At 35.3% G+C, this 26,715-nt stretch overlaps 2 protein-coding genes across 6 annotated transcripts in view; one reads left to right on the plus strand and one right to left on the minus strand.

Moving 5' to 3' along the window:
* Positions 1–20,539, plus strand: part of LOC138691485 (zinc finger protein 664-like) — a 49,135-nt gene extending 28,596 nt beyond the window's left edge. For 3 of the 5 annotated variants that reach the window (XM_069813454.1, XM_069813455.1, XM_069813456.1), the window contains 4 exons: positions 5,764–5,861; positions 6,445–6,582; positions 10,443–10,525; positions 17,106–20,539. In XM_069813454.1, coding sequence (XP_069669555.1) covers positions 5,764–5,861; positions 6,445–6,582; positions 10,443–10,525; positions 17,106–17,868 — 1,082 coding nt within the window. In that variant the 3' untranslated portion in view covers positions 17,869–20,539. Of the gene's footprint in view, positions 1–293; positions 435–996; positions 1,142–1,315; positions 1,570–5,763; positions 5,862–6,444; positions 6,583–10,442; positions 10,526–17,105 lie in introns of those variants that run through there. The other 2 variants (XM_069813458.1, XM_069813457.1) reach the window with 2 other exon arrangements.
* A 4,241-nt stretch (positions 20,540–24,780) lies between these two features.
* On the minus strand, positions 24,781–26,326 carry LOC138691481 (myb/SANT-like DNA-binding domain-containing protein 3). The gene is made up of 5 exons (XM_069813442.1): positions 25,700–26,326; positions 25,536–25,612; positions 25,338–25,442; positions 25,194–25,250; positions 24,781–25,107 (listed from the first exon to the last, which is right to left on the minus strand). Exons 1-5 carry the CDS (start codon positions 26,154–26,156, stop codon positions 24,901–24,903), a joined length of 903 nt encoding a protein of 300 aa, XP_069669543.1. The 5' UTR covers positions 26,157–26,326; the 3' UTR covers positions 24,781–24,900.
* Positions 26,327–26,715: the final 389 nt, after the last annotated feature.

Raw genomic sequence — 26,715 nt, forward strand, 5'->3', positions numbered from 1 at the left:
TTGTTCTTCCTGTGGGGGTGTGTTGGTGTAGTGTAATGTGGAGTCAAATAGTGTGTGTGTGTGTTTTCTGAAATTGAGTTGTGTTGAGGATATCATGAGGGTGTGTTCTATAACAATACGAAATACACAGACACACAAAAACACACCCTCATCATAATCTCGTAAGCAACTGTGTGTAGTGTGAGTGCATATAAGCGGAGGAAGAAGTAGGGACGTTGATGCTTCAATGCATAGCGACAATAGCCGATCTATCCCCAATTTCTTTAAGAATTTTTACAATAAATTTAATAGTATTGGCATTCTTGGTCACGGCTCTCTTGATCGTAGTGGAATGTGACTCGCATTATTCAATGAAATGGAATTTCGTTATTCTGAACAATGAAGGGAGGATATCGCTGCAGTGTGGTTAATTTTGATTATAATACATCATAGGGGTAAGTTTTTCTGCGTGAATATTTGCAATTTTTGCCTTCCGTCATATCATTTGAGCCTTATTAGATTATTCTCTTATTGTGTTCATTACATTACAATTTTATAATATTTTTATGTGCGGTCAGTGTCCTTAGTTATTATAGAACTAATATTACAGCTATGCATTACTATTCAAATTATTCATGTTATGCATTACTGTTGATTTTTTATTTACGTATTTGCATACCTTCAGTGTATATTTACATGATAGTCTGTGGATATTTGTAAATGATTCATAATTAATGACAATATTAACAGAAATACAAGTAAAAGCTTAATTGAGTTTCATAAAGCAAAAATAAAACAATTGGCGATCTACCACTTAGCGTTCATAACGCAACATGTCCGCCCTAGTACATCTTTTAGACAACAGGCGGTTCTTTTCATTCTCAGTTCGATAATGTATTGTATTCCAGTCATATCGCATCAGAACCTGTAGTTTATAATGCGCGGAAAGAATGTGTTCATTCTATACTTAACATGTTCACTGTCATAATTTGAACAAAATGCATTATGTCCCGTCAGTCAATGAAACTCCATAGCTGCTCCCAGCATACTTTGTAGTTAAAATGGACTCTAATAAGGAGGATTCTGTTGTACGAGGCAAAAATCGTGGATTCCGAAAGAAGAAAGGAAAATATAGAGAAAGAGATAAGAGGAAAGCTGAAAGGTAAGTTAACAATACTTTCAGTTATATAACTATGGTTATAAAATAATTTAAAGTACATTTTGTTGAAACAAGTGTCGAGTTCCAGTTTAGATTTTACACATGTTTAAACTAGTCTTCCTTTATGTAAGCAAACAGATAGGTGTATTTTACTTCCATTGCATTTATTTATTTTAGGTACAAGGATCCAGATCCAACAATGATGTCATTCAAGGCCCCCTGTAATCATAAAAGAAGATAATTCAGCTGCAGAAAATTAACGTTATATCATTTGATTGAGTGTCGTACTAAAGTCTACAAGAACAAAAATAAAGATATACAAGAATTGTTTAACTGAATTGATGTCAACAAAAAAGCCAAGCAGACATCGTCCAATGCCAGTAGATGAATCACAGAAAATAAAACCATATTCATACCATGTGCTTTATGAGGTGAGAGGACTTCCAATGAATTTTAAAATAGCTGAGTGATTAATTGTGAACTTAACACGCAGTTGTCCTTAATGCTGCATTGTTTCATATACCAAGCAAGGCAGGAAAGGTTTCAGTTTGCAAAAAGATGTTTATGGTTGCACTTGGAGTTCATCAGGTAATGCTGCACAGCATTTCAACAGCGCTTGCCTCCAACAGAGTGCCCAAAGATGGAAGGGGAGGAGATCGTAAGTCTAGCAAATCATTTCAAAAGAGAGAAAGTATCACGGAGTTTATAAGGAAGATAAAGGGTAAAGAAAGTCATTACGATAGAATGAAATGAAAGAGAATTTATCTGGATAGTGATTTGAGCATTTCAAAGTTGCACAAAATGTATAATGAGAATGTATGTCAGGACACTCCAAACCTGAAGTCTTTCCATTTCGGAATTTAATATAGGGTTCAGATCCCTAGCAAATGATATTTGTTCATACTGTACATTACTAAAAAAAATCAAATTAAGCAGTATCCTAAACATTTTAAGAAAAGGTTAGGTCTTTTAATCGCACACCAAGAGGACGAAGTGTTTCTATGAGCTACTGAAAAAAAAAAAAAAAAAAAAAAAAAACCAATACGAGCAAATGCTGAGTAACTTTCGGTGCTGGACCCCGGACTCATTTCACCGGCATTATCACCTTCATTTCATTCAGACGCTAAATAACTTAGATGTTGATACAGCGTCGTAAAATAACCCAATAAAATAAAAAATGAATAAAAATCTACTGAAAAAGGAAACATGTACAGACGCAGTCTGTGTTTTAACATGCAGCAGATCCAACCTCTGCCTAAAACACCATTTCAGGAAGCATATTACAGCAGGAAAATTTGATTTTAGAATTCTTTTATTTTTGACAAGAAAAAACAACTTAGTAATTTGGCTTCTTTTTATGTTTGGACAGAGGACCAGGCAGGTATGGAGTCCACAGAGGTGGCTAGTGGCTTGCTTTCTTATTTAAGGGGACTTCATCTAGTTGGAATAGAACCCTTGCATTTGTTTTGTGATGGCTACAGGGACAAAAACAAAAATAATTTATTACTTCATGCCCTTATGTTTTGGCTCCAGAATTCCCCAGAAGTCCACACCTGTGGAGTAACGGTCAGCGCGTCTGGCCGCGAAATCAGGTGGCCCGGGTTCGATTCCCGGTTGGGGCAAGTTACCTGGTTGAGGTTTTTTCCAGGGTTTTCCCTCAACCCAATATGAGCAAATGCTGGGTAACTTTCGGTGCTGGACCCCGGATTCATTTCACCGGCATTATCACCTTCATCTCATTCAGACACTAAATAACCGAAGATGTTGATAAAGCCTCGTAAAATAATCTACTAAAAAAAATGCCCAGAACAAGTAAAGAATATTGAGTGGATCTTTCCTGTGCAAGGGCATAGTTTTCTTCCAGCAGACAGACCTTTTGGATCAGTGGAAAAAGAGCTAAAAAGAACCCCACAATATTTAATACAGATGAGTATGTATGTATTCTTAAAAAATTTGGTGTTACCAGGCTATTGGGAACTGAATAGTATTTGGAGAACATTAAAACCTTGAGTGATGTCTACAAATAGTCTACAAATATTAGTGAGTGTAAAGTTATAAGATTTAGAAAAAAAATTTACTTCAGGAATAATCAGCACAATAAAAACGTCAAACTTTCATATTAATGACAGTAATGAAACAGGATATAAATCGTTCTTGAAAAGAACGTCAGGTGGAATCACTACAAATAGGTGACTGTATTTCCAATGAAAAAAAGAATGACAATGCACTTTTGAAAAAGGAGTTTGGAAATAACTAGCAAAATAGGAGCTTTGCTATTATAAATAGGTGTTGTTTTCCCAAGATATTAATAATGAAGGTGACCCTGAAGAAAATGTTCGTGAATGCTTGTGTACTCAACTAGAATGGAAAAACTCCACTAAAAATATTTGCCTCTATTGTAGTTTTGTAATTTCTTAATGATTTTAATATATATCAGTACGCAACATAGAATGTTTTTGTACTAAACGAGAATGTGTAATATTCGTCTAAAAGTATTTACTCATAATATAGTTTTATATTTGTTTCATATCTATCAATAAACAGTATTTAATTTAAGTTTTGATTCTTTTTATATGAGTCAGTCATAAAGCAACATGTCCAGATTATATTTTTATGTAAATCACCAAAAATAGTCTTAATTTCATTGTATGCATATACAATTGATTTCTGAACACAATACAATATATTAGGACGTAAAATTAAGTAATTGTGCTGTTTAGTTTGGTAATAAAACTTTTTCGTCATTCCTGAAAAATTGTTTATGATGGACATATTGCATTTTGAACGTCAGATCCATTTTGTAACAATGGCCATAATAGGAGGGGATCATGAGAGGAAGAAACTTGGCTGTCAGGTCAAACTGCGCATGCGCGGACTTCTCACGCAGTGCCAATATGGTCCTTATCTGGATTTATTTTTGCATGCACATTCTAGATCAAATGAAGAAGTTACCTTCTTACTCTGCTTACACATCTTCATGTATGTATGTATAATTGTGACAGTTTAAGGGTTAATTGAGGGTGTATATTAATAATTTAAAAGTTAATTCTTAGTGTATATTTGTGACAGGTTTTGAGTTAATTGAAGATGTATCTGAATAACATTTCGGAGTTAATTCAGAGTGTATATTAGTGATAGGTTAGAGTTAATTTTATTGTGGGTGTAAGCATGTGACATGTTATGGGTAAACATATTTTCCTTTCACCAGGTGATGCTCGTCACACGAAAATGTATTGTATATTATCTTACATATTCTTGGGTTTATTAAAAGAAAATTTTACCTCTGGACGAAAATATTTTTTGTCCTTCCAACAGAAGATGTCTCTTGTAGCAAAACGTCTGAATATTCTTTTATTATGCCTAATAGTGTCTCTTAACAATGGCAATAGTAATAATCAACACCATGTGTTCTCATAAGGTAAGGTTATGGGTTTAATTATTGAAATAACAATATAAAAATGCACAGCAAATTGCCTGAAATAATGATAGAAATAATAATAATAATAATAATTATTATTATTATTATTATTATTATTATTATTATTATCATCATCATCATTATTTTATATGCTTCGAGTATTTCTGAGCTTATCGGTAGTAAGAGAAATGCACACTATATTCCTGTTCAATGAAAAGTCTGAAACTGGCTCCAGTATTGTCTTTTACTTTTGATACATTAGCAACACTAGTATCGTATATCGATGACGACTCTTTCACTACACTTCTAGTATTTTTAATTTGTTTCTTTATTTTTGAGAGACTGAACGAAAATGGGGCATTGTGCATACTTTTCCATTGACACACTTTGTGAAAACAAACTGAATGCAGTAGGCAGTTCCACTGATATTACCATTATACGAGTGAAAAGGATTTTATAAAAAAAAAAAAAGAAAAAACATCAAGCTATCTAATTCCCCCTAGATTATAGCTAACAACTTGGATACAATTAATAGCATTTAAATCCATCATGTGACGATTTCATATTTAAACATAACTCTTTCTTTTAAGTCAACGAAATAAGAAAATTATTGTTTATATTTTCCTCCTTTAAAATTAAATGGGCTTAAATGATAATTGAAAAATGATTTGTAATTATCACGTTCAGTAAGCAAGTCGGTATATGATTAAACACATTGTGGATGAAGTTAATGTCGAATCCCAAAGAAATCATGTTGGTCATACAGCTGTTATTCTTGTAAAAATAGTGGATAGGTATTATAAAGCGAATTTTGAATTCAATAATGGAAGACGCACTTGTTTCTTATCAGTACTTCTTCTACAGATGGGAAATTTCTAAGAGTATATGACGATTTATGAAATACTTTAGTTGTAAAATAATATACCTTAAAATACATTTCCCGTATTATTAGCAACTGACTAATCCGGGCGAAAACAAAAAAACTTTTAACTCAACAGGGAAAGCATAGGGCTTTGATTTCAAACAGTAGATAATAAACTATGTGATATGTGTTCAGCTTGTTTGTAAAATAAATATAACTTTTTCCTAGATTCAACATGCTCATATCTTCTCATGTGCGTGCGTGCGCACTGAGTGTGGAGATGAGGTTTGGAATTTTCTCAGAGTAACTCATTTTGTGTATGTACATCTAAGTTTTTAATTTCAGTTATTATGGATATGATCGAGATGCAACCTGAGGTCGACCCACTGGCTATACAAACAAATGATATCAGCTATATAGAAAAGAAGAAGGATGTTGCGGAGGTATATTTTGAGTAACAGTGCTACTTAGAAATAAGTGCATTATTTATAACAATGTAGAGTGTGATGGAAATAGTATTCTAGAGTAATTCTAGGCGCGACAGCCCACATAGGGGCAATGTCAACCAGCTGACTGCTTTTCTCATGTCCACGTGGCACAACAGAGGTGTACAATCATCCAACCAGTACGATGGTGTCGTATACTTATTATCATGATCTCTTCACATGCTGCAGCTGGCTCACGAAACCTCCTGATGTACTCTTTGTAATAATTTAATAAGCATTATGAAGTGAAATATGTGTGGAGACAGAAAAGGAAGTAGAACTGTACGAATTTGAGCACAATATTACATTATAATATGTTTATACTTTTACATGTTATACTATGAGACTTTTCACAGAACTTAACTTCAATATTGACTTTATAATGGGTACGTGATCAATAATTGAGTGGACAGACTATAAAAATAGTAATTGCTTTTCGCGAATAACTACATATGAAATATTACATAATTATTATGCTTTATTTATTCGTTGTATTTATTTATTTTATTTTATTTTATTTATTTATTTTTTTTTTTTGCAGGGAGGAAATTTATTAGATCTACACGTGACTGAAATAAAAACGGAATTTATGGACCTCAGCTATGACCTCAAATCAGAGATAACATTTGAGGAAACACCAGATAACATTGACTTTCTCGTCGTGAAGAGTGAACTTGAGGTAAGTTCAGTTAGCGAATGTGTTTGTCAATAGTTCTTCCTCTGTTATTTAACTGGTTGATGTGGCAGGTGTCCAGGAAATACGATGTTTGCTTTCATGCTTTCCATTTATTCACCCTATAGTCTTTCGTGAATCTTCACTCTTTCATTGATTGTAGTTCACGTTAACACTTTGTTTGATAAAAACATAAAATTGTTTAGTCACACGTTAAAAAGTGTTAAAATTTTTAAAAAAGATATATACCTTGGACAGAAGGCCCGTTTCGACGTGTCTCAGTGTCTCCTGAACTACTGGTGATCTTGAATTCTGCGATGTGCATTTGTCGGTTGCAGGGGTGGGGGTGTGTTGCTCTTATGGTGGGGGCTGGTTGTTTGTGTGTTATGACGTATCATGACATTGAATAATGTGTGGGTATCGAACTGTAATTGTGTATTAAGTATATGTTGTGGGTATGTTATTGTATGTTTATTTATTTCGTATTGTTGTAAGATGTTTAACTGTGAACTTTTTGGTGTGATGTGTAAAATTTCCATATCTGTTTCTATATTATTGTAGTCATGATTATTGTTGATAATGTGTTCTGCGTAATTTGATGTGAAGAATTAAACACAATAAAATATATAGCACAAGACAATGGATATAACCCTAACATAATAGACACACTAATAAAAAAGGCAAAACAAAAACAGAACAAACCAAGACAAACACCACGTGAGAATAAATACATAACATTAACATATCACGATACCAAGACTCACAAAATTGCAACTACATTCAGAAAACTAAAATACAAGATAGCATACAAAACAAATAACACAACACAGAAATATCTAAATAATCACATTAAACATTGAAATAAATATAATTCAACTGGACTTTACAAACTAAAATGCAATAGCTGCCCACATTTTTACATAGGACAGACAGGAAAATCCTTTCATACAAGATATAATGAACATATTAAAGCTATAACCAAACCCTACATCACATGAAATTACGCAGAACACATCATCAACAATAATCATGACTACAGTAATATAGAAACAGATATGGAAATTTTACACATCATTCCAAAAAGTTCACAGTTAAACATCTTACAACAATACGAAATATATAAACATACAATAACATACCCACAACATATACTTAATACCCACACATTATTTGATGTCATGATACGTCATAACACACAAACAACCAGCCCCCACCATAAGAGCAACACACCCCCACCCCTACAACCGACAAATGCATATCGCAGAGTTCAAGATCACCAGTAGTTCAGGAGACAGTGAGACACGTCGAAACAAAATGTATATAGGTACCTTATTTTAAAATTTTAACACATTTTAACGTGTGACTAAACAATTTTATGTTTTTAACTTGACTCTTTTCTTTTTCATCCATTTTTTGATCATAAATACTTCAATGCTCGACATTCACTGAATATGTGCGTGTTTATATTTTCATCCCCAGTGATAATTTTTACCACGTGTTCTTTTGACTGGCAGCACAGGGGTGAGAGGTGAACTATTATCATTTCCTCCCTTGGTAGGCGAATAAATTTGAAGTTTCCCAAAATTAAGCATTCTCAAGGAAAATATTTTTACTAACTGAAGGAAAATTACAAAACTTGAACAGTTTGAAATTGGATCCCAAATTTTGGAAATAGGCAATGAATTTAAATATTTAGGATGCTGATTAACTGCAAACAATGACGAAATAAATTAAATAAGAAAAAGGATACATAACAAAATGTATGCTTCACTGACATCTATATTTAAGACAAGGGATATCCACCGATAATCTGAAATCACATTATATAAAGTTATGATTAAGCCGTTAATAGCATATGGTAGTGAAACCTGGACTATAAATAAACAAGCCGCCAATATAATCAACAGCTTCAAAAGAAAAATCTTAAAGAGAATTTATGGTCCAGTTCAAGACAATGGGATTTGCAGAATACGATACAGTAATTAATTATATAGCCTACGTTAGGACTTAGCCACTACCACTCGACTACAAAGACTACAATGGGCAGGACACATAATTAGGGTGGGAGACAACCGAATACCCAAGGAAACACTATTTAGTAAAATCGCAGGTAGAAGACCTATTGCAAGACCCAGGGATCGCTGGATTGATGTAGTGGAAAAGGATGTGAACACGTTCCTTAAAACCAGATGGTGGATATCAGCTGCAAAGGATAGGATTATATGGCGGCAGATAGTTAAGGAGGCTAAGGTTCAATTCCGAACTGTGACGGCATAGAAGAAGAAGGAAAAAATACCACCCAGCAATTTAAAAAAAATGAGGATATTTGCACAGATCTGTTGATGGCAGGCTACTTTAATTCGGGAAAAATCAAGAATGCGATATCTGAATTTTGCTGCTATTTATAAGCAAAAATTCGTTTATTGCATAAAATTCATTCATTTATTTTTCTTTGAAATATTAATTCAACTGCTGGTCTCTCATTAAAAATTGGTTAGCCTTCTTTGGTATTACTTGTGCTATTTTTGGTAACAGTATGAATGTTATAATACACTATCTACCAGAAAGTAATTGGGCACTGTATTTGCCCCTTTAGAGCCTCGTGATACCACCTCTTGTTGCTATAACAGCAGGCATGCTGTCCATTAGTTTGTGTAGGATATCCATTGGAATCCGTCACCATTCCTCCTGCAACATGGCACTCGGTTGGACAATGGAAGTTCGCCGCATCTCCCAAGGCCTCAATCGCTGGTCCAATTCATCCCAAAGGTGCTCATGGTATTGAGATCGGGACTCTGTGCAGGCCAGTCCAACCAGTGAACATTATTGTCTGCATACCACTGCATAGTAGCCGCCGAAACATGACACCTAGCATTGTCATCCTGGAAGTAACAAGGGTCCATTTCATAGAAACACCATAGTGTTGGGAGCATTTCGTTATCCAGAATTGTATATTATGCCTGTGAGTTCATTGGTAGTAGGCATTATACACTCTGGTAGAAGCCGTTCCCCGGGTAGCCACCACACCCATACACGTCCATCAGACCGAAATAATGTGAATCTCGACTCGTCACTCCATAGAGCCGATTTCCACTGCTCCAGTGTCCAGTTTCGATGGTCCAAACACCACCTGAGTCTCTGAGCTTTATTCGTCTTCATGTTATGTGGCTTATGTGCAGCTGCTCTTCTGGAATTTCTGAGTTGATAGGCCTCTGTTCTCAATGTTGCAGTGGAAACAGACACGTTTGTTGCTGCTTGAAACTCCTGTCTGATGGTAGCCATTGGTTGTGTCCTGTACTTTATAATCTCACGTTTTAGGGTTCTGCGATCTCTGTTGGTCAGAATTTTCGGTCGCCCTGAACGTTCGCTATTGTCACAATGTCAATCAACCTTCCACTTACGTAGGACGAATGCTACTGTTGATTTGGGCCTGTTCACCTTAGTGGCTATTGCCCCGCTAGACAGTCCACTGAGGTGGCAGCCACAATTATCCCCTTAACAAAGTCTGATAGCTCTGCACCACGCACCATCTCTTTCTCAACTGGTTCTCTTGCTCACTGCAACACATACTGGCCGCAAGAGTCAAATGACATACTAAATTAACTAAAATCATAGGTGCCCAATTACATTTTGGTAGAAAGTGTACATCTTGCGTAAAATATTTTATAAAAAAAAAACAGATTTATAAATGACCATTATCTCGAAACAGGTTTTTGGCGCTTGGTCTCTTATTGCATAACTCCGTCCAATTGTACATTGGATTTGGTAGGATTTAAATTCAAATGTGGAGCATATAGATAAAGTACGATCGATTGTTCATCTATTATTATTCTAATTTTTTTCTTTTACATTATACTCTTTTACAGGAGGAGTCATGTGAAATGTATGAAGTTGAGAAGAACGTCAAAATGGAAGTAACGTCAGAGGAAGATGAGGGCATGAGTCAGAGGTGAGTAAAGTGTATGGGGCTTTACTTTGTCTTTGCTTTCATTTCATTATTTGAATGATGACGAAAGAAATAAAATTGTAATTAGTTTCATGCTTGTGTTTCAAGTGAGCGTTTCAATTTACTTTGAGGACATAAGTGACTTGAATTGTACTGTACGCTATCATTAATACGTGAACCACCACTACTATCCTGTTACTAGTGAAACTACTACTGCTGTCACTGGAAATGAGATTCATACCCTCTTGACTTATTACCTGTTGTTGGATTTTTATCCGAGATTTTCACAAATCACTCACCCTCCTCCCATCCTGAATTTCAAAAGCAGTGGGACGTTATTTTTTCCCAAAAAAATTTTAGAGAAACTCCTTTCTTCTTTCAAATCCGAACAAGACATTGTACATCTTCTAGCTCTTCAAGAGAGTGAGTCTGAAGCTTGGTTACATGCTTTACTCTCTCCTCACATCGGCACTTTAATAGACAGTACATCCTTTAAAATCGCAATGGTTTTATGCTTTGGTTGTAAACTCTGCCAGCCACACCAATGTATTTGCGGACGAATTGCTGATATTTACGGCCATCATGCACTCAGCTGTGCGAGGAGCAAGGGTCGCATTCCCAGACATACATCACTCAATAATATCATTAAAAGATCTCTGACTTCTTGTGGCATCCAGTCTCTTTTGGAACCACCAGGTATTAGTCGCACAGATGGTAAATGACCCAATGGTCTCACCTTAATTCCATGGTCTAGAGGAAAATCTTTAATTTAGGACTCCACTTGCATTGACACTCTACCTCCATTCACTTGCTCATCTTTTAGACAATTATATCTTTATGCCCTTTGCTGTGGAGAACTTCAGTCCTTTGAGTCATAATGCTAAAGTTCTGATATCTCAAATCGGCCAAATTTTGATCTCCATTACTGGTGATCGCCATTGCACTACTTATTTGCGTTAACGCAGAAATGCAATGAGTGTTTCAGGTACTCTTTCACGAATCCAGCCCTTTGGACGAACTCTTTCTTCTGTAAAATTTAACTATTCTGTGTGTAAATAATAATGAACGATTTGTGGATTTTACACTTGAAATAATAGAAGTAAAATAGAACCGTATGTAAGTAATAAGGTGTTACTCCTTCAATTATTGCAATAAGATATATCAAAGAACATGAAATATCATTCATTAACTAAGCATTTTGTAATTCGAAATTTGTTATAAAGTTTGTAATGTTGCTAATTATAGACCCATATCATTATTAACAACATTCTCAAAAGTGTTTGAGAAAGTTATGTATAATAGATTATATCATTACCGTAAGACTAATGACAGGTATACTCATGCCGAAACCTCGTCATCAGTTTCATCAATACCATCTGGCTATTCCAATTTCATTGACACTAAATAACCTAATAGTTAATAGAGGAACTTTAAATAAACTACTAGTGGTGCTTCTTCTGTTCTTCTACTAACTTCAACCTTTTAGAACAGTAATTCACTCTGTGCTTCCCTCAGTTTGCGCAATCGTCTGTTAGAGCTGCTTTGTTTTTTGTCATCAACTGTTTTCTAATGATAATGAAGCTCTTTTTTACTTGTTCAGACCCAGCAGAGGAGCTGCGAGGGAAGTGAAACTCAATATGCCACTTGTAAAAGATCCTGATAAATTTTATAGCAATATTATATTGGCGGCAGTCTTTCAATTGTCCAGATACTGTTCCTGACATTGAGTCTAGATTTCTCTTGCCTTCAAAATCTGGAGATTAATGTGAAAAATGACGTTAGAAATTTGTGCAGTAGTAATTAGTATTGTAGATGTGAATATCTTGTTTACATACTGTATATAGTGAGGGTCACATAAGAACAGTTCCTAAACAGCAAATATTACCGTCTCGTCAGTGTTGCCAACTGTTATAGATATCACACGATCCTATGTACTAAATGACTTATTTACTTACCGTACTTTATGTGGGAAGGTTATTCTGAATAATTCAATAATTTGTAACATATTTTCTTAGGCAAACTATATCGGAAAGGGATTAACATGTGAGGTATTTTGTCTGGCAATACGAAATTGATTGGTTTGACTAAACAATTGACTTACGAGACCTAACCTAAAAATGTATTTTGTGTGACCACATGAAATTATTAGTACTAACTCTGAAAACTTACCTGCCTAGTCTTGAATTATAATCAGAACGCAACACATAAAATAACTATTATGTATTAATATTAATACTGATATTAATTAATTATTAGTATATTCAAATTTCAGTAGCTTCCAGTAACTGGCTCAGAAATCTAGTAGAATTTTAATTTCCTGGAACTCCAGTACTGATAAATATTGTCGATATTTGTCTCAGCTGCCTACATGCCAGTTACTAAATCACTAGCATTTATAGTATTTGTCAGTATCGAAATTCGAAACGAAGTTGGCAAAAAGTAAATTCAACCTGCAAACTAGAAAATCACCACAATTCACTAGCACATGTAGTAATGGAAGAAAAATGGTTAGGTTTCACCCTTAGGGTATGAAGTAAGCTGACCCAGACTATAGTTAGGGAAGGCACATATAAGAAGTACATCGTAACTATCTACTTCACCTTCATGCATTGTGTTGCCTACTACAGTCTTCTCTTTTATGTGGTTGTTGAGATGGGATCCTTCACGTTGAGGAATGAATTTACTACCTATCACTGTATCATCCTTCATACCTCTTATCTTTTAGCCACCATTGCATGCGGCATGCCCATCAGCCCTCCTTGTGTCCTCTTTGTTTTGCCACTCCCTGTCTTCGTAACAGGTGTGTTGTCATTATTGCCATTATGATCCCTAGGTTTATGAACTTCGGTCCCGCAAGCAGGGAGCTTTCCTATCCTTTTGGTCCTTTTCCACTGTTGACACCTCATTTTCGGCTTGTGTTTCCCTTTGAGAAAAACCACACCAAAGTAATTGTGTACTACATACAAGTTCAACTGTAGAGCCCGCATCAGAGGTCACTTTCACCCACATAGTGCCTCTCAAATTTCTATATATTTGCGTCCTGTTGGTGTGTTCTGCCTCTTGGTATGGATGCATTGTTCTAACGTTTTACACCTGACAAATGGAGTTATATGAAGGGCTCAAAACCAGAATGGACCAAGTCCAACAGTGGTCAGTTTGTGGATGAATACAATTTCGGATGAAGAAAATTTAAATTTATTCAGTACCATAACAAACCAAGTCCATAACTCATTTGTTACTCCACAGAGGGCAGCACTTCCTATGAAAGGTGAAGGTTGCTAAGCATGAGCCAGGAATTATTACGATGTACCGAAGTACGTATGATATGCGAAAATAATTACTTAGTGATCCCGGCCACTTAGTCACTCGTAATGAGTGCACCTCTGCACATTAATGTGTTGGACATTGTGCCACTGTGATGTAGTCCATGAGGGTTGGCCACTAGAGGGAGCCTAAGAGGTGGAACTTAAACTGAGTGGATTCAATCTGGCATCGGAATGGTAATCCGGTATGGCTTAGTGGATAGAGCGTCAGCACGTACAGCTGAAAACATGGTTCAAATCCCGGTGTCGGAGAGAATTTTTCTCCGCACCACCCATCCTTCATCATATGAGCCAGGAACTTTAAGGCTCAATGTCTCAAAATTATTCCAGAAGGACTTGGTCCACTCTGGTTGTGAACCCCTTATATAGTGTATTTTCTCAGTCTCACTGAAAATGAATTATGTACTTCTGGCAAGTGATGAAGTTGTTCTATCTGTCTAGCCTGTCCGCCTATCTTCCTTGACTGTCCTATCTGTCTGGCCTGTCCGCCTATCTTCCTTGCCTGTCCTATCTGTCTGCTCCCTCCGCCTATCCTTCTTGCTTGCCTGTCTGTCCACCGGTTGGTCTGCCTACCTCTGTGTCAATGTCTCTGTCAGTTCGTTTGTCCATCCATTCATCAATCCTTACATGCATCAGTTCTCCCATCTATCTGCATAGGGAATTCTATTTGCGAAAGCAATTTTGTAGAAATTTACTTCTTTGTAAAACGTTTACTTTCATTTGCTGTTTACAGTCTCCAGTACTTCAGAGTGGTTCAGTCTCATATAATCTCGCCATAACTTTGCTTGAAGTTTTTTTATTGTTTATTTCATTATGCAAACGCCTTAAAACACTTTATTTTTCTCTTTAACAGGCTTTCCTGATACAGATTTACTTTTTTCCTCTGTTGTGCTACATTTGAGGGTACCATATTGTTTATATTGCAATACTGAGAATTTCTTCATACTAATTTGAAATTGTTAAAACAGTGATTTTCATATGAACATTGAGATTTAATATCTCTGATATCACGGAGCTGGTTGGAAGTTTCATGAACATACACGTATTTCACAGTGTGTGACGGGATACCTATTATCAGTTATATTTGTTAGTGCAATAACTGAACATTTATTTTAAATGCGAATCATACGTGTTACTTACGTGCAGTTATATTGTTTATATAATCTTTCATTGCCTTATGCAGTGTGTAATTGAACTCCTTTTTTCCCTCTCCATTATTCTTAAATGTGTGTTAATCTTCAAGTTTTTCTCTAATTAGAGAGTTTCATTATTTCGATATTTTGGCCATGATTCTGTTTCTTAAATAATCACGTATAATTACTGCTGATGTAATTGAAAACTGAACCCAATCACGTAAAATTTACCAAATCCTTCAGGGGATTTATGCTCGACCATGCCGAAATGTAGTAATTATACACCTGGTAGCAGCCCTTTAATGCATGTCATTAAAGTACATCTATCATTAAAGTTCAGGTTTTCGATTATTCTCGGATATGCAATCGAGACACAACTAGCGAAACGTCACAGAGGCTGGAAATCCAGTACTGTCGCAGAAGGTTATGTTCTGTTACTATAATAATTAGCGTTAATTGTAAATAATATTCAAATAAATTAAATTTGTCATCTCGTTTTTCAATGTCGAATTCAATTTCAAGGTTATATCAAGATTAATGTTTATCTTACTCTCTAGATTATATCAAGGTCGTCGACATTCGTTTCCCGGAAAAAATCAATACTTTCGCGTCTGCGCACATCTCACAATTTATGAGGTAGGCTATTGCACTCACATAACAATAACATGAATACTTATGAATAATTTCAAGTTAGAAATATGGTGGAGCATAAAAAGTCGTATGAAACTTGCCTATAATGGTAATTAAGACGCTTGTGTGAAAATTATGAAACTCGCCTGCGCTCGTTTCATAAACATCTTTGCGTCTTAATTACTACCATTGTAGGCTCGTTGCATAATGTACTATTTCAGGTAAACAAATGGAAAATTTCATAAGAAATTTGCTGATATTCAAACTCCAAATGTACAAAAATATGAAGCCATAATGCAATATAATTATTACAGCTTTATATTATTATTGTTCAGTAAGATAAGATATAAGGTGCGAGACAACGTTTGGTTGCATAGTTTTTCCTTTATTCACTCTTACATTCTATGTGAAGAAATAATCTTACATTCGCAGACAGAGTAGCACATTATTTCAAAATGATATTATGTCGGGAAACAAACATTTTATGCTCACTTTCAGAACTCTTAGAAATGGACTACATTACAATTATAATATCAATATAAAAATTAAAATAAACCATGAATCGTATTTACTAATTTTATAATGTGAAAATTTGATGTTTTCCCGGTGTTATATATCGAATAATGCTTTTGGGATTCTCAGCCAGGTGAGTTGGATTGTTGCTTTCAAGCATTCGATGACTAGCCCTGCCATCTTCTTATGCATCATATTCCTAAAGATGGCAGAGCTAGTCATTGGAAGCTTGAAAACAATCCGACTCACCTGGAGAATCCGAGAAGAATATTATTCCTTTTTTATCATTCTTTACTAATGACTGAAATACTGTAATAAGTTGAGCTTAGCATACATTATGTTATTGCGAACTACCAGAAAAGATAATTATGGCATAATAGGTTTTTGATGTGGGCCCAGGTAGATAAATACCTATAATAATGATGATGGTAATATTATTATTATTATTATTATTATTATTATTATTATTATTATTATTATTATTTTGCTGCTGCTGCTGCTACTTAAATCTTCTCTACTCAATTAGCAAATTGTTCGAGAAAGAATTTCTGTTTTTTATTATTATAGACAACTAACCACAATAAATTTGTTAATGTAAATACTTCTAGCATTAAGAAAAAGTAGGTATCACTATGAAGTACGAAACATTAGACGTAAGAAATTTGTTTCACTTAACTTGTGAGAGTCAATAATTATATACACGATTGTTAAGAATAAGTATAGATTTTTTTTTAAAACATATGTGAATTTCAAAAGGATCATTGAATATGCATGTTCTTAAAAAATGTGTGTAATCTTCGGAACAACTCTCTTTCCTCCGATCAGTAATCTACTGACATCTCAGTGAGAGAGATTTTATCTGGACAATAGGTGAGGAGTTAATATCCACGATATAAATATCCTTATTGCATATAATGTTGATGTTTACTGATTTATTGTGTTTTAATCCATATTGTATGGACTAATGGCACATTTCGTTTATAGCATTGCAGTTATTCATAACATTGGAGTACCAACATACTGCGATAGTATTCCACAGGATGAGGACCTACATATAGACGAGAAGATATACAGATGTGATGTTTGTAAAAAGTGTTTTCTCAACTCGACTATTCTCGAAAGGCATGCACGCCTTCACAGAGGCAAGAAGCCGTTCAGTTGCGATCTGTGTGGTAAACTTTTCGCGCTTTCGGGAAGTCTGAAAAGCCATGCTCTTATTCACACAGACGAAAGGCCATTCAAGTGCGATGTTTGTGGAAAGACCTACAAGGAATCGAAGAAACTCAAAATGCATGCTCGCTTACACACAGGCGACTCTCCCTACAAGTGCAATGATTGTGGGAAGATCTATACGAATTCATGGCACCTCAAAAGGCATGCACGCGTACATACGGGCGAGAGGCCATTCAAGTGCGATTTTTGTGGCAGGACCTATGTGGATTCGAGCTACCTCAAGAAGCATATACGCGTACACACAGGCGACACGTCATACGAGTGCAATGACTGTGGTAAAATCTTGTTGGATGCGAATCAGCTAGAAACTCATTCTCGCGTACACACAGGCGAGAAGCCATTCAAGTGCAATGTCTGTGGGAAAAGTTATGCAGATTCGAATTCCGTGAAAAGGCATGCTCGCATACACACAGGCGAGAAGCCATATAAATGCGATGTCTGTGGTAAACTGTACTCCGACTCGTCAGGTTTGAAATATCATGCACGCCTGCATACAGACGGGAAGAAATTGTAATTCCTTGTCTGAGCAAAATTGTTATCAACTTCGGGTTGTCTCAACATTCTTTGGGCTGCCTATTTTAACGCTGTGACTGTGGAAACTCTTGCAGTTTCGAATTTTAAATTACCTGCTAAACTAAGTAGGTATCTATGTTATTTGTTTTTTAAATTTCACAATATGTGTATCTACGAAATAGACCTGGGCGCATATATATTTACTGCTACTTTGTTTTATAAGAAATAAAATGTCAGATCGAATGGAATTTCGGACTTGTAACTAAGGAATTCAAAATTTGTCATACACATCTCTAATGTAAAGTATGTTTTTATGTTATGATGTAAAGTTAAAATTTAATAATTTTGTGTATGTTGCCTAATTAATTTATGTTACACAAACGAAATTGTAGCAAATGTTCCGGATGAAATACTTTACAAAAAAGGAGCAAAATGCAATATGTATACACGAATTATAACTAAGTGCAATAAACAGAAAAATGAATAATAATTAAACAAAAATACAAATTTATGCTAACTGTGTATGTTTAACGAAATTATGATATAGATTATTATTATTATTATTATTATTTTGCCAATACACAGTTTTGGGTTGTTTCCCGTGTGTGAACTACAAATGAAATTGGTCTGTCCAATGTCGGTGAGGTCTGCATAAATCTCTTCATCCTCGTGGATGGTAATACAATAGTCTCTTTGGTAAACGGTGTTCAGGCGTCCTAAGAAGGTGGTTTCTCTATTTACATTGATAATGTTGGACGTCTGCGGTCATCTCCTCATATAGATTAATAATCATAAGTTTTAATCAATTCCAGTGTTTTCTTTTTAAATATTGTATTATTCAATGATTTCAAATCCGGATTTGACTTAATAAAGTTATTATATAGTCTTCAGCCAAAATTTGAGCTGTGCATTACACCTGCTTCGGTCTTGCATTATGGCTCAATTAGAGGGCATGGTATCCTAAATCTAGATGTTTATGGAAATAATTTAGCAAGGTGTGTATATATATATATATATATATATATATATATATAAATTTGTTTTCTGTCCAATTCATCAAATTTTTTATATGCGACATATGTTCGGTTATGAAACTTTCTTTTGAAAAGTATCATATATGAATATCAATATGGAAATTATTGTAAGATGTACTCACAGCTTCCTGTTGATGTCAGAAAAGAGCTGTTTAAAATGTATTACTCTCTTACAGTGAGCATTTAAAAACTGTGATTGTTATTGTCTTCATTATTAATCAAATTTATACTTAACAGATAAGCCATCTGTTGGGATGTATACTGAATATTCGGGACAGGGGTTCAAATTCCAACCCCCAACAATTTCTTAACTGTAATATTTAATTTTCTTAATTCTTTTGTTATTGTTACAACTCTCTTTAATTGAATGGTGTCCCTACATCCCAATACTGCAGTTGTTTTCTAATAATAGTGTTATTTGATCAGTATTTTATGTTTATTCATAATATGAAATTGAGTGTAACTTTAATAATTTAATTTAATTTACTGGGTTATTTTACGACGCTTTATCAACATCTAGGTTATTTAGCGTCTGAATGAAATGAAGGTGATAATGCCGGTGAAATGAGTCTCGGGTCCAGCACCGAAAGGTACCCAGCATTTGCTCGTACTGGGTTGAGGGAAAACCCCGGAAAAAACCTCAAGCATGTAACTTCCCCCGACCGGGATTCGAACCTGGGCCACCTAGTTTTGCGGCCACACGTGCTGACCGCTACTCCACAGGTGTGGACTAACTTTAATAAATTACATGGTGTTAATTCATATTAATATATAGCATTTAAAAATAAATGTCATTCATTTTGTTCATAATTTAACCTTTTTATTGATTTTGTATATTTCATAATATTCTGATTGTATAAAACTATTTATTGTTTGTATTCCACAGTAGCATTTCTGTGGACTTAAAAATGTTACAAACTTCTATGATCTGTAATATAACTTTCAATAACATACAATCGTGTACTTTCCTTAGTGTATAAAACATATTGATGGAATAACGGTCTATGTTGCCCGTCCGATAGTAAATTTATGAGCAGAATTACGATGTAACATTTGTCGTCGTCGTGCACAGTTAACAGATTGTAACAATGACCGTTATTCTTCCAAATTACTATCATGAACAAATATATTGTAATTTTTATTGATTGCAGGAAATTCTGTTACATTGAGAGAGGATGGTATACTTGTTTTTTCTATATTGAGCAAGAGTAGATTTGCGTCTAGCCATCTTTTAATTTTATTTATTCCTGTGTTACCAGCCTTAAATTCTTCTTCCCTATCGCTACCAGTAAATATTGCAGCAGTATCGTCAGCAAAAGAATACACATTGCCTTTTGTGGCATTTTCATCTGAAAGTAGTAGGCTACATCATTTATATAAATAATGAACAAAAGAGGACCTAATACGGTTTCTTGCGGAATGTAAATTTCCATGGTAACATCTTTAATCATCGCATTGTTTACTTTAGTGTAGCGTTTCTGAAACTATGGCCCGCGGACCACCTCTGGTCCTTCAAAAAAGACAGAAGAAAAAATAAAATTCAAACGAATTGCGTATCACACTATAGCTAAAAATCTCAGAGTTTGGAAATGACACATGGCAATCGCCTTTCACTTTTTCTCCCAGTAGGGCTACTAATACTTTATGAAATTTCTTACCCTACCCGTCCACCCATTTCCCACTCTACTCTCAGCAACAAAAGAGGGATTTAAAGCACAATGAGCGTGGCGTTCCTCGCCATCTTTTCCTTGCACTTCTGGCGTCGCGCCTGTAACCCAGCCAGGGACCATCCGAATTCATAACAGAGGACCGAAGTACTGAACCTTTTGATGTACTGATGGCTTTCTTAATAGTTTTGCCGACACCCAGTCTGCACATTGAAATGGGCACGTAGAGTCCGTCGTTTATCAATAATAGAATGATTGCATCTTTAACTTGTTGAAAATCGGGCATATTTCTGCATTAATTTTTTTGTTTTTCCAGATGACAATATAAGAAATTTTAGACTCCGCCTATTTTAAAATCAGAGAGGTTTACTTTTTAACGTGTTTCGTCTCTTAAGTGCCGTTTCAATTTCGCGGGTTTCATACACTCGTTTGAAAGCACTTCGTAACAAACAACGCACCGAGGTTTTGGTTCACTCTCATTGCCACACCAGTCAATCCAAGTTCCAAATAACTCTTGTCATATTTACGAAAGTATTTCACTAGGACTAGATATTTCTTTAATGACACTATAATCACCAATATTAATATATTTCTTCACACACAGCTTCTAAACTATTAGCACTGCCCAAATGAAGCGTATCATGTTCTTTTATTTTCAAAGATCCGGATCGAAGCCAGTTTTCCATTATTTATAATGGGCATATTTAACAGAGATATGGACAACTACTGCATGTACCACATAAGAAGGATTTCAAACAACTAACTGCTAACAGACAAGCGATTAATCAAGAATGCACAGAATTTGTTACAAGTTACTTGTGATTGGGTACAAAAAATATAATTAGAAAAGTATTATAATTAATTAATTCCATTTTAAAATATAAGTATACTGGTATTAAAATATGCTACAAAAATAATAAATTTGCTTTCGAAGGAAACAAGAGTAAGGTGATCCACGGAACTGTTCTGACTAAAAAAAGTGGTCCTCACTTCAAAAAAGTTTGAGAAACGCTGCTTTAGTGTATTGAATCTATTTGATAGATAAGATCGTAACGTGTAAATGCAATATTTTCTAGTTTTTTTTATTTTTTAAGAATATCTTGACCTACTGTATCAAAAGCCTTTTTTAAACCCAAGAATACTCCTACACATTTCTTGCCTTTGTCTAATGCATTGACTATACTGGTTGTGACTGCCATTATGACATCTCCGGCACTCATCTGATTTCTAAAACTAAATTGATGTTTTGCTAAAGTTTCATTTTCTTTTTCAAGTAACTATGTACTCTTTTCTTTATATATTTTTCAGATATTTTTGCAATAGTTGGTAATAATACAGTATAGGTCGATAATTATTTAAGTTACTTTTCTCTCCAGATTTATGCAAAGGATTACTGTGGCTAATTTTAACTCTCGTGGATACACTCCTTGTGATATGTATAGGTTAATCATATTTGTTAGGGGTTTTGAGATAAATGTAATGATTTGTTTAATTAAATTAATTGAGATGCCATCTCTTCCGGAGGGGTGACATTATTTTTTAAATCGAATTTTGTTAAAAAGAGTTCGTTTTCAGTTACTGGCGATAAAAATATTTGAAGAGCGTGTATTTAAATTTGGTACATAACATTTCTCAACTCTTGAAGAATTACTTCTCATTATGGATTAATGTCCACACTTGTGGAGTAACGGTTAGCGCGTCTAGCGGCCAAACCAGGTGGCACGGGTTCGATTCCCGGTCGGGGGAAGTTGCCTGGTTGAGGTTTTTTCTGGGGTTTTCCCTCAACCCAATATGAGCAAATACTGTGGAACTTTCGATGCTGGACCCCGGACCCATTTCACCTTCATCTCATTCAGACGCTAAATAACCTAAACTGTTGATAAAGCGTCGTAAAATAACTTACTAAATAAATTATGGGTTAACTTTCTTCTGGCGCCATAAAACATTTCTAGTATCATTTATATGTTTGTTTATTTCAATATTTCTTCGATTCTGATTTGTTCGTTTGTTTGTTTTAATGGAGACAACACTCCCATACCTACTCCACAATGGCAGATTAGTAAAAGAAAGTTTCAAGAGGGTGTCAAATTCACTGTCATGCGAAAGCCTCTTTTCGAAAGCTGGTTCACTTGTAAATAAAAAGCATACTTTCCGACTCGTTTTAGATTTTGTTTGTATTATAAGTATTTCAAAAGCAAAAATTATCAGTGAAATCCTTCTTCGGCACAAACCATGAAGAATTTCCAGATTTCCACTGTCAGCATAGACTGAAAAATTTTCAGGTGTGCAACGGTTCCAGAGGGGGACTAGTTCCAAAATGATTTCTTCGTGCTCCTCCTCTCCTGACAAGAAACAATGGAAAGACGAACCAGAAAACGTTTTCAGTGAGTGGTACTCTCATGAAGAACAACGCAATGGATCTGGACTCCGAGAAATTAAAAGTATATACTGTAAATGCGATTTATTGGTGGTATGTTAATTGACATGGAAAATGCTATGAAAAACGTCAACCCTTTCTATGTCAGACACACATTCGATGGAGTCGTAGGGAAAGTCAAGAATGCCAATAGACTATGCAACGGCAACCAGCTCGTCGAAACTTAATGTTCCAAACAAAGTGAGACACTCCTGAAGGCTAAGTTCCTGGCGTCATACTCTATAAAGATTGAACGGCACTCCTCGCTGAACACCATATGGGAAGTGGTTCATATGGATGCTCTGGGCCAGGGGTTTGCAAACTCTTATAGTAAATAGAGCAGTCAGTATATGAGTACCCTTGCTACAGCAACTGTAGTGGGGGAAGCTAAGCGTTCTGAGAGCGGCTGTTTCGAGTCCTGGTGCCGGAAAGAATTTTTCTCCATTCTACCCATTCTTCACAGTTTGTTACCGGTAATGTAGAATTTATGCAAGGGAATATCATATGTACTTTGGTAGATCACATTAATACTGTGAAATAGACTAATGCCGAGTTTCATCAACCGATGTTAATTTTTAACACGTTGTTAAACTAGTTTAACATTTGATTTAACAAAAATTCTGTTCCATCAACAAATGTTAGCTCTAACAAAGAGTTAAACTCTGTGTTAAATTAACATCCCATCTCCCTTATGTTAAAGGCTTAACAATTGTTAAACAGTTGAAAATGGCGGACGTAAATAATGCTTTTGATGTGGAATTGCTGTATTTAGACCATCTGAATGCCGTTCCTAATAGGGGAAGAGCTTTAAGACGAAATGATTTTGAAAATTTGCGAGAAGAAGAATTTTTGAAGGGATATAGATTGTCCATAACTGTCGTCGGTAAGGTTGTGGAAGAAATACAAGAGAGGTTAGAATACCCGACCAACAGAAACATACCTCTATCTCCAATGCAGCAGATACTGATAACTCTGAGGTTTTATGCCACTGGATCCTTTCATTTAATGGTTGGAGATAATGCTGGAATTTCAAAATCTACAGTAAGTAGAATTGTTAGTAAAGTTTCTGCAGCAATAGCATCAATGAGAAGAAGGTACGTAACATTCCCCTCAGTACAAGAACGCCCGAGTATTGTACAACAGTTTTATGATATGTACAATTTTCCTGGTATTGTGGGTGCAATAGACTGTACGCACATCAAGATTCAGTCACCTGGAGGCAATAGGGCAGAAATATATCGGAATCGAAAAGGTTACTTTTCTGTTAATGTCCAGGTCATCAGTGATGCCAACCTCCTAATTAGGGATATAGTAGCTAGATGGCCTGGATCAGTACACGACAGCACAATATTCAGCAACTCGCATATCAGAGCTCAATTTGAAATGGGAGCAATTGATGAGGGTATCCTTTTAGGTGACAGTGGATACCCTTTAAGAAAATATCTACTAACACCATACCTTCATCCCGAAACAAGACCCCAGCACAATTATAATGCAGCACATATTAGGACAAGAAACTGTGTAGAGAGGATGATAGGTGTGTGGAAGAGACGTTTTCCGGTTCTCAGCTTGGGGCTACGAACTAAACGACAAACAACCTTGACGATAATTGTGGCGACAGCAGTGTTGCACAACATTGCAGTGGAGACAAGGGATCAACTTCCTCCAGAAGATTTGACACTGCATCAGTACATCACAGAAAGAAGAAGGAATAGGCACATTAGAAACCAGAATCTTGTTCCTATTCACATGGAAAATGAACTGCAGCAGCTTACAGGAACGCATTTGCACAACAACACTTCGCTTGTAAGTACTACAAACGTTTTATTTTTAAACTTGTTACCTATACTACATGAAACACGCTTAAACTATACATTTCTACCAAACTTCTACAAACAAAATACACTGCAACTAACTTATTCATCCTCAACACGCTTTCTTTTTTCTTTATAGTACATTAATTTTTCTCTAAATGCTTCTTGTTTTAGTTTCTCAGTTTCCATTTTCATTTTCAGCAGTTGTTGCTCCTGGTTATATTTCTGTTGGATTAAATACATTTCTTTTTCACAGAGAGTTGTCCTGCTCTCGGCAAGTGCAGCAATGTTGTTACGACAAAGGTTGGCCTGGAAACAAAAATCAGCAGTGAAAATTTTGGCACTCCTGGCGGACTTTTATTATAACCCTCAACGTGACCAGCTGTGATACTGACCTTGGTGACGCGAGTCTGCTGCTTGTTACAGTTTTCTGCTCCTGTTAAAGCTTCAGCCTGGAAGTACAAACCCCGTTTATTAAACTTTCATTCTTAATTTAAAAAATAAATAACCTAAAAACTTAATAGAAGTGTCGTACTCACAACTGGAGTGACAAGAAGAGATGTGTTAGACGCCGGGCCTGGTGTACCCATTTCAAGTGATGCTGTGTTGTCCTCAAGTGATAATTGTTTTCTGTTTACATTCTCCTACAACAACAATGATACAAATTATAGTTTACAGTTTGTCTTGATATAATATAAATTTAAAAGTATATATAGTTAATGAAAGTGATTTATCACCTCGTGTACTACTGCTATGACTTCAACAATATCGCAAGATCTTGCTTCCTGTTCGGTTGTAATTATTTCAGCGTCACCTAAAAATAAAATAAAATTGTTATTAAATACAAACGAATTTAATTTGAATGAATAGATAATGCTAATATAATGCAACTGGTACTTACCATAGTATTCTGAATCACAGTCGAAGGGGTTGCTGTTAGGTTCTATTTGGTCCTCTATGAGGGACAGAACACTTTCATCAACTTTAGTTGTACATTGACCACCACCTGTTTTATACCTTTCCACCCGTTCGTCACTCCTTGCTTTCTTAGCTGATCTTTTTAAGTTAACATAAAATTGTCGCAGTTGTTTTGTTGTTCTTGATGTCACACTCCCATTCGAATTATATTCGTCTCTTAGTTTGTCCCACGTTTCGTCCTTCTCTTTTATTTTCAACCCATCGGTTTTCTTGCACTCTATAATTTCTTTATACTTGTTTACTAGTTCTATCAACAACTCTTTCTCAAAAGAAGAAAAATTTGTGCCCCTCATCCTCTTCATGGTAACTTCGCGCGCCATTATTTCACAGATGTTCAAACAAAAGCGCAACGGAGTGCATTCAGAAATCGTATGAATCATACACCGCCTTCTCGATTCGTTGTGTTCGCTATTCTTGCGAGTATTAATAACATGTTAGTTAACATTTTGCAGGAAAATGTTGGTGAAATGCAAGAGTCTTAACAAATTGTTAAAAATTTTAACTCATGTTAAGAAACAACGTGTTAGCAGAGTTATAACATCTGTTGATGAAACCGGGCATAAGATTACTATTGTATAAGTGTGGGCACTGTTGAAATCTGGCATTATTCACCGGATGGGATTTGTACTATGCCTATAAGGATGATGGGATGGAACCAACAGCAAAAGAAACAATAATAAAAATCTTAAGGATACTAGGACGTGAAAATCGGCCAAAAATGTCATTTCTTTTCATTGCTTTCGAATTCTTGAATAAATTCTCTATCCAAAAATATATATATTGTAGGGTTTTCTGGGTTTAAATGCCCTAAAATAGGGAATTTAAAAATGGCGTCGTAGTTGCACGCCCCTTTTTTAAATGCCCAATTCAACTTATTAAATATGTTATAATTTCTGGGCTATTTATTGGAATATTTTGACCGGGTAAATTTCTTTGCTG

Source organism: Periplaneta americana, chromosome 16, assembly GCF_040183065.1.
Source record: "Periplaneta americana isolate PAMFEO1 chromosome 16, P.americana_PAMFEO1_priV1, whole genome shotgun sequence".
NCBI classification, from domain to species: domain Eukaryota; kingdom Metazoa; phylum Arthropoda; class Insecta; order Blattodea; family Blattidae; genus Periplaneta; species Periplaneta americana.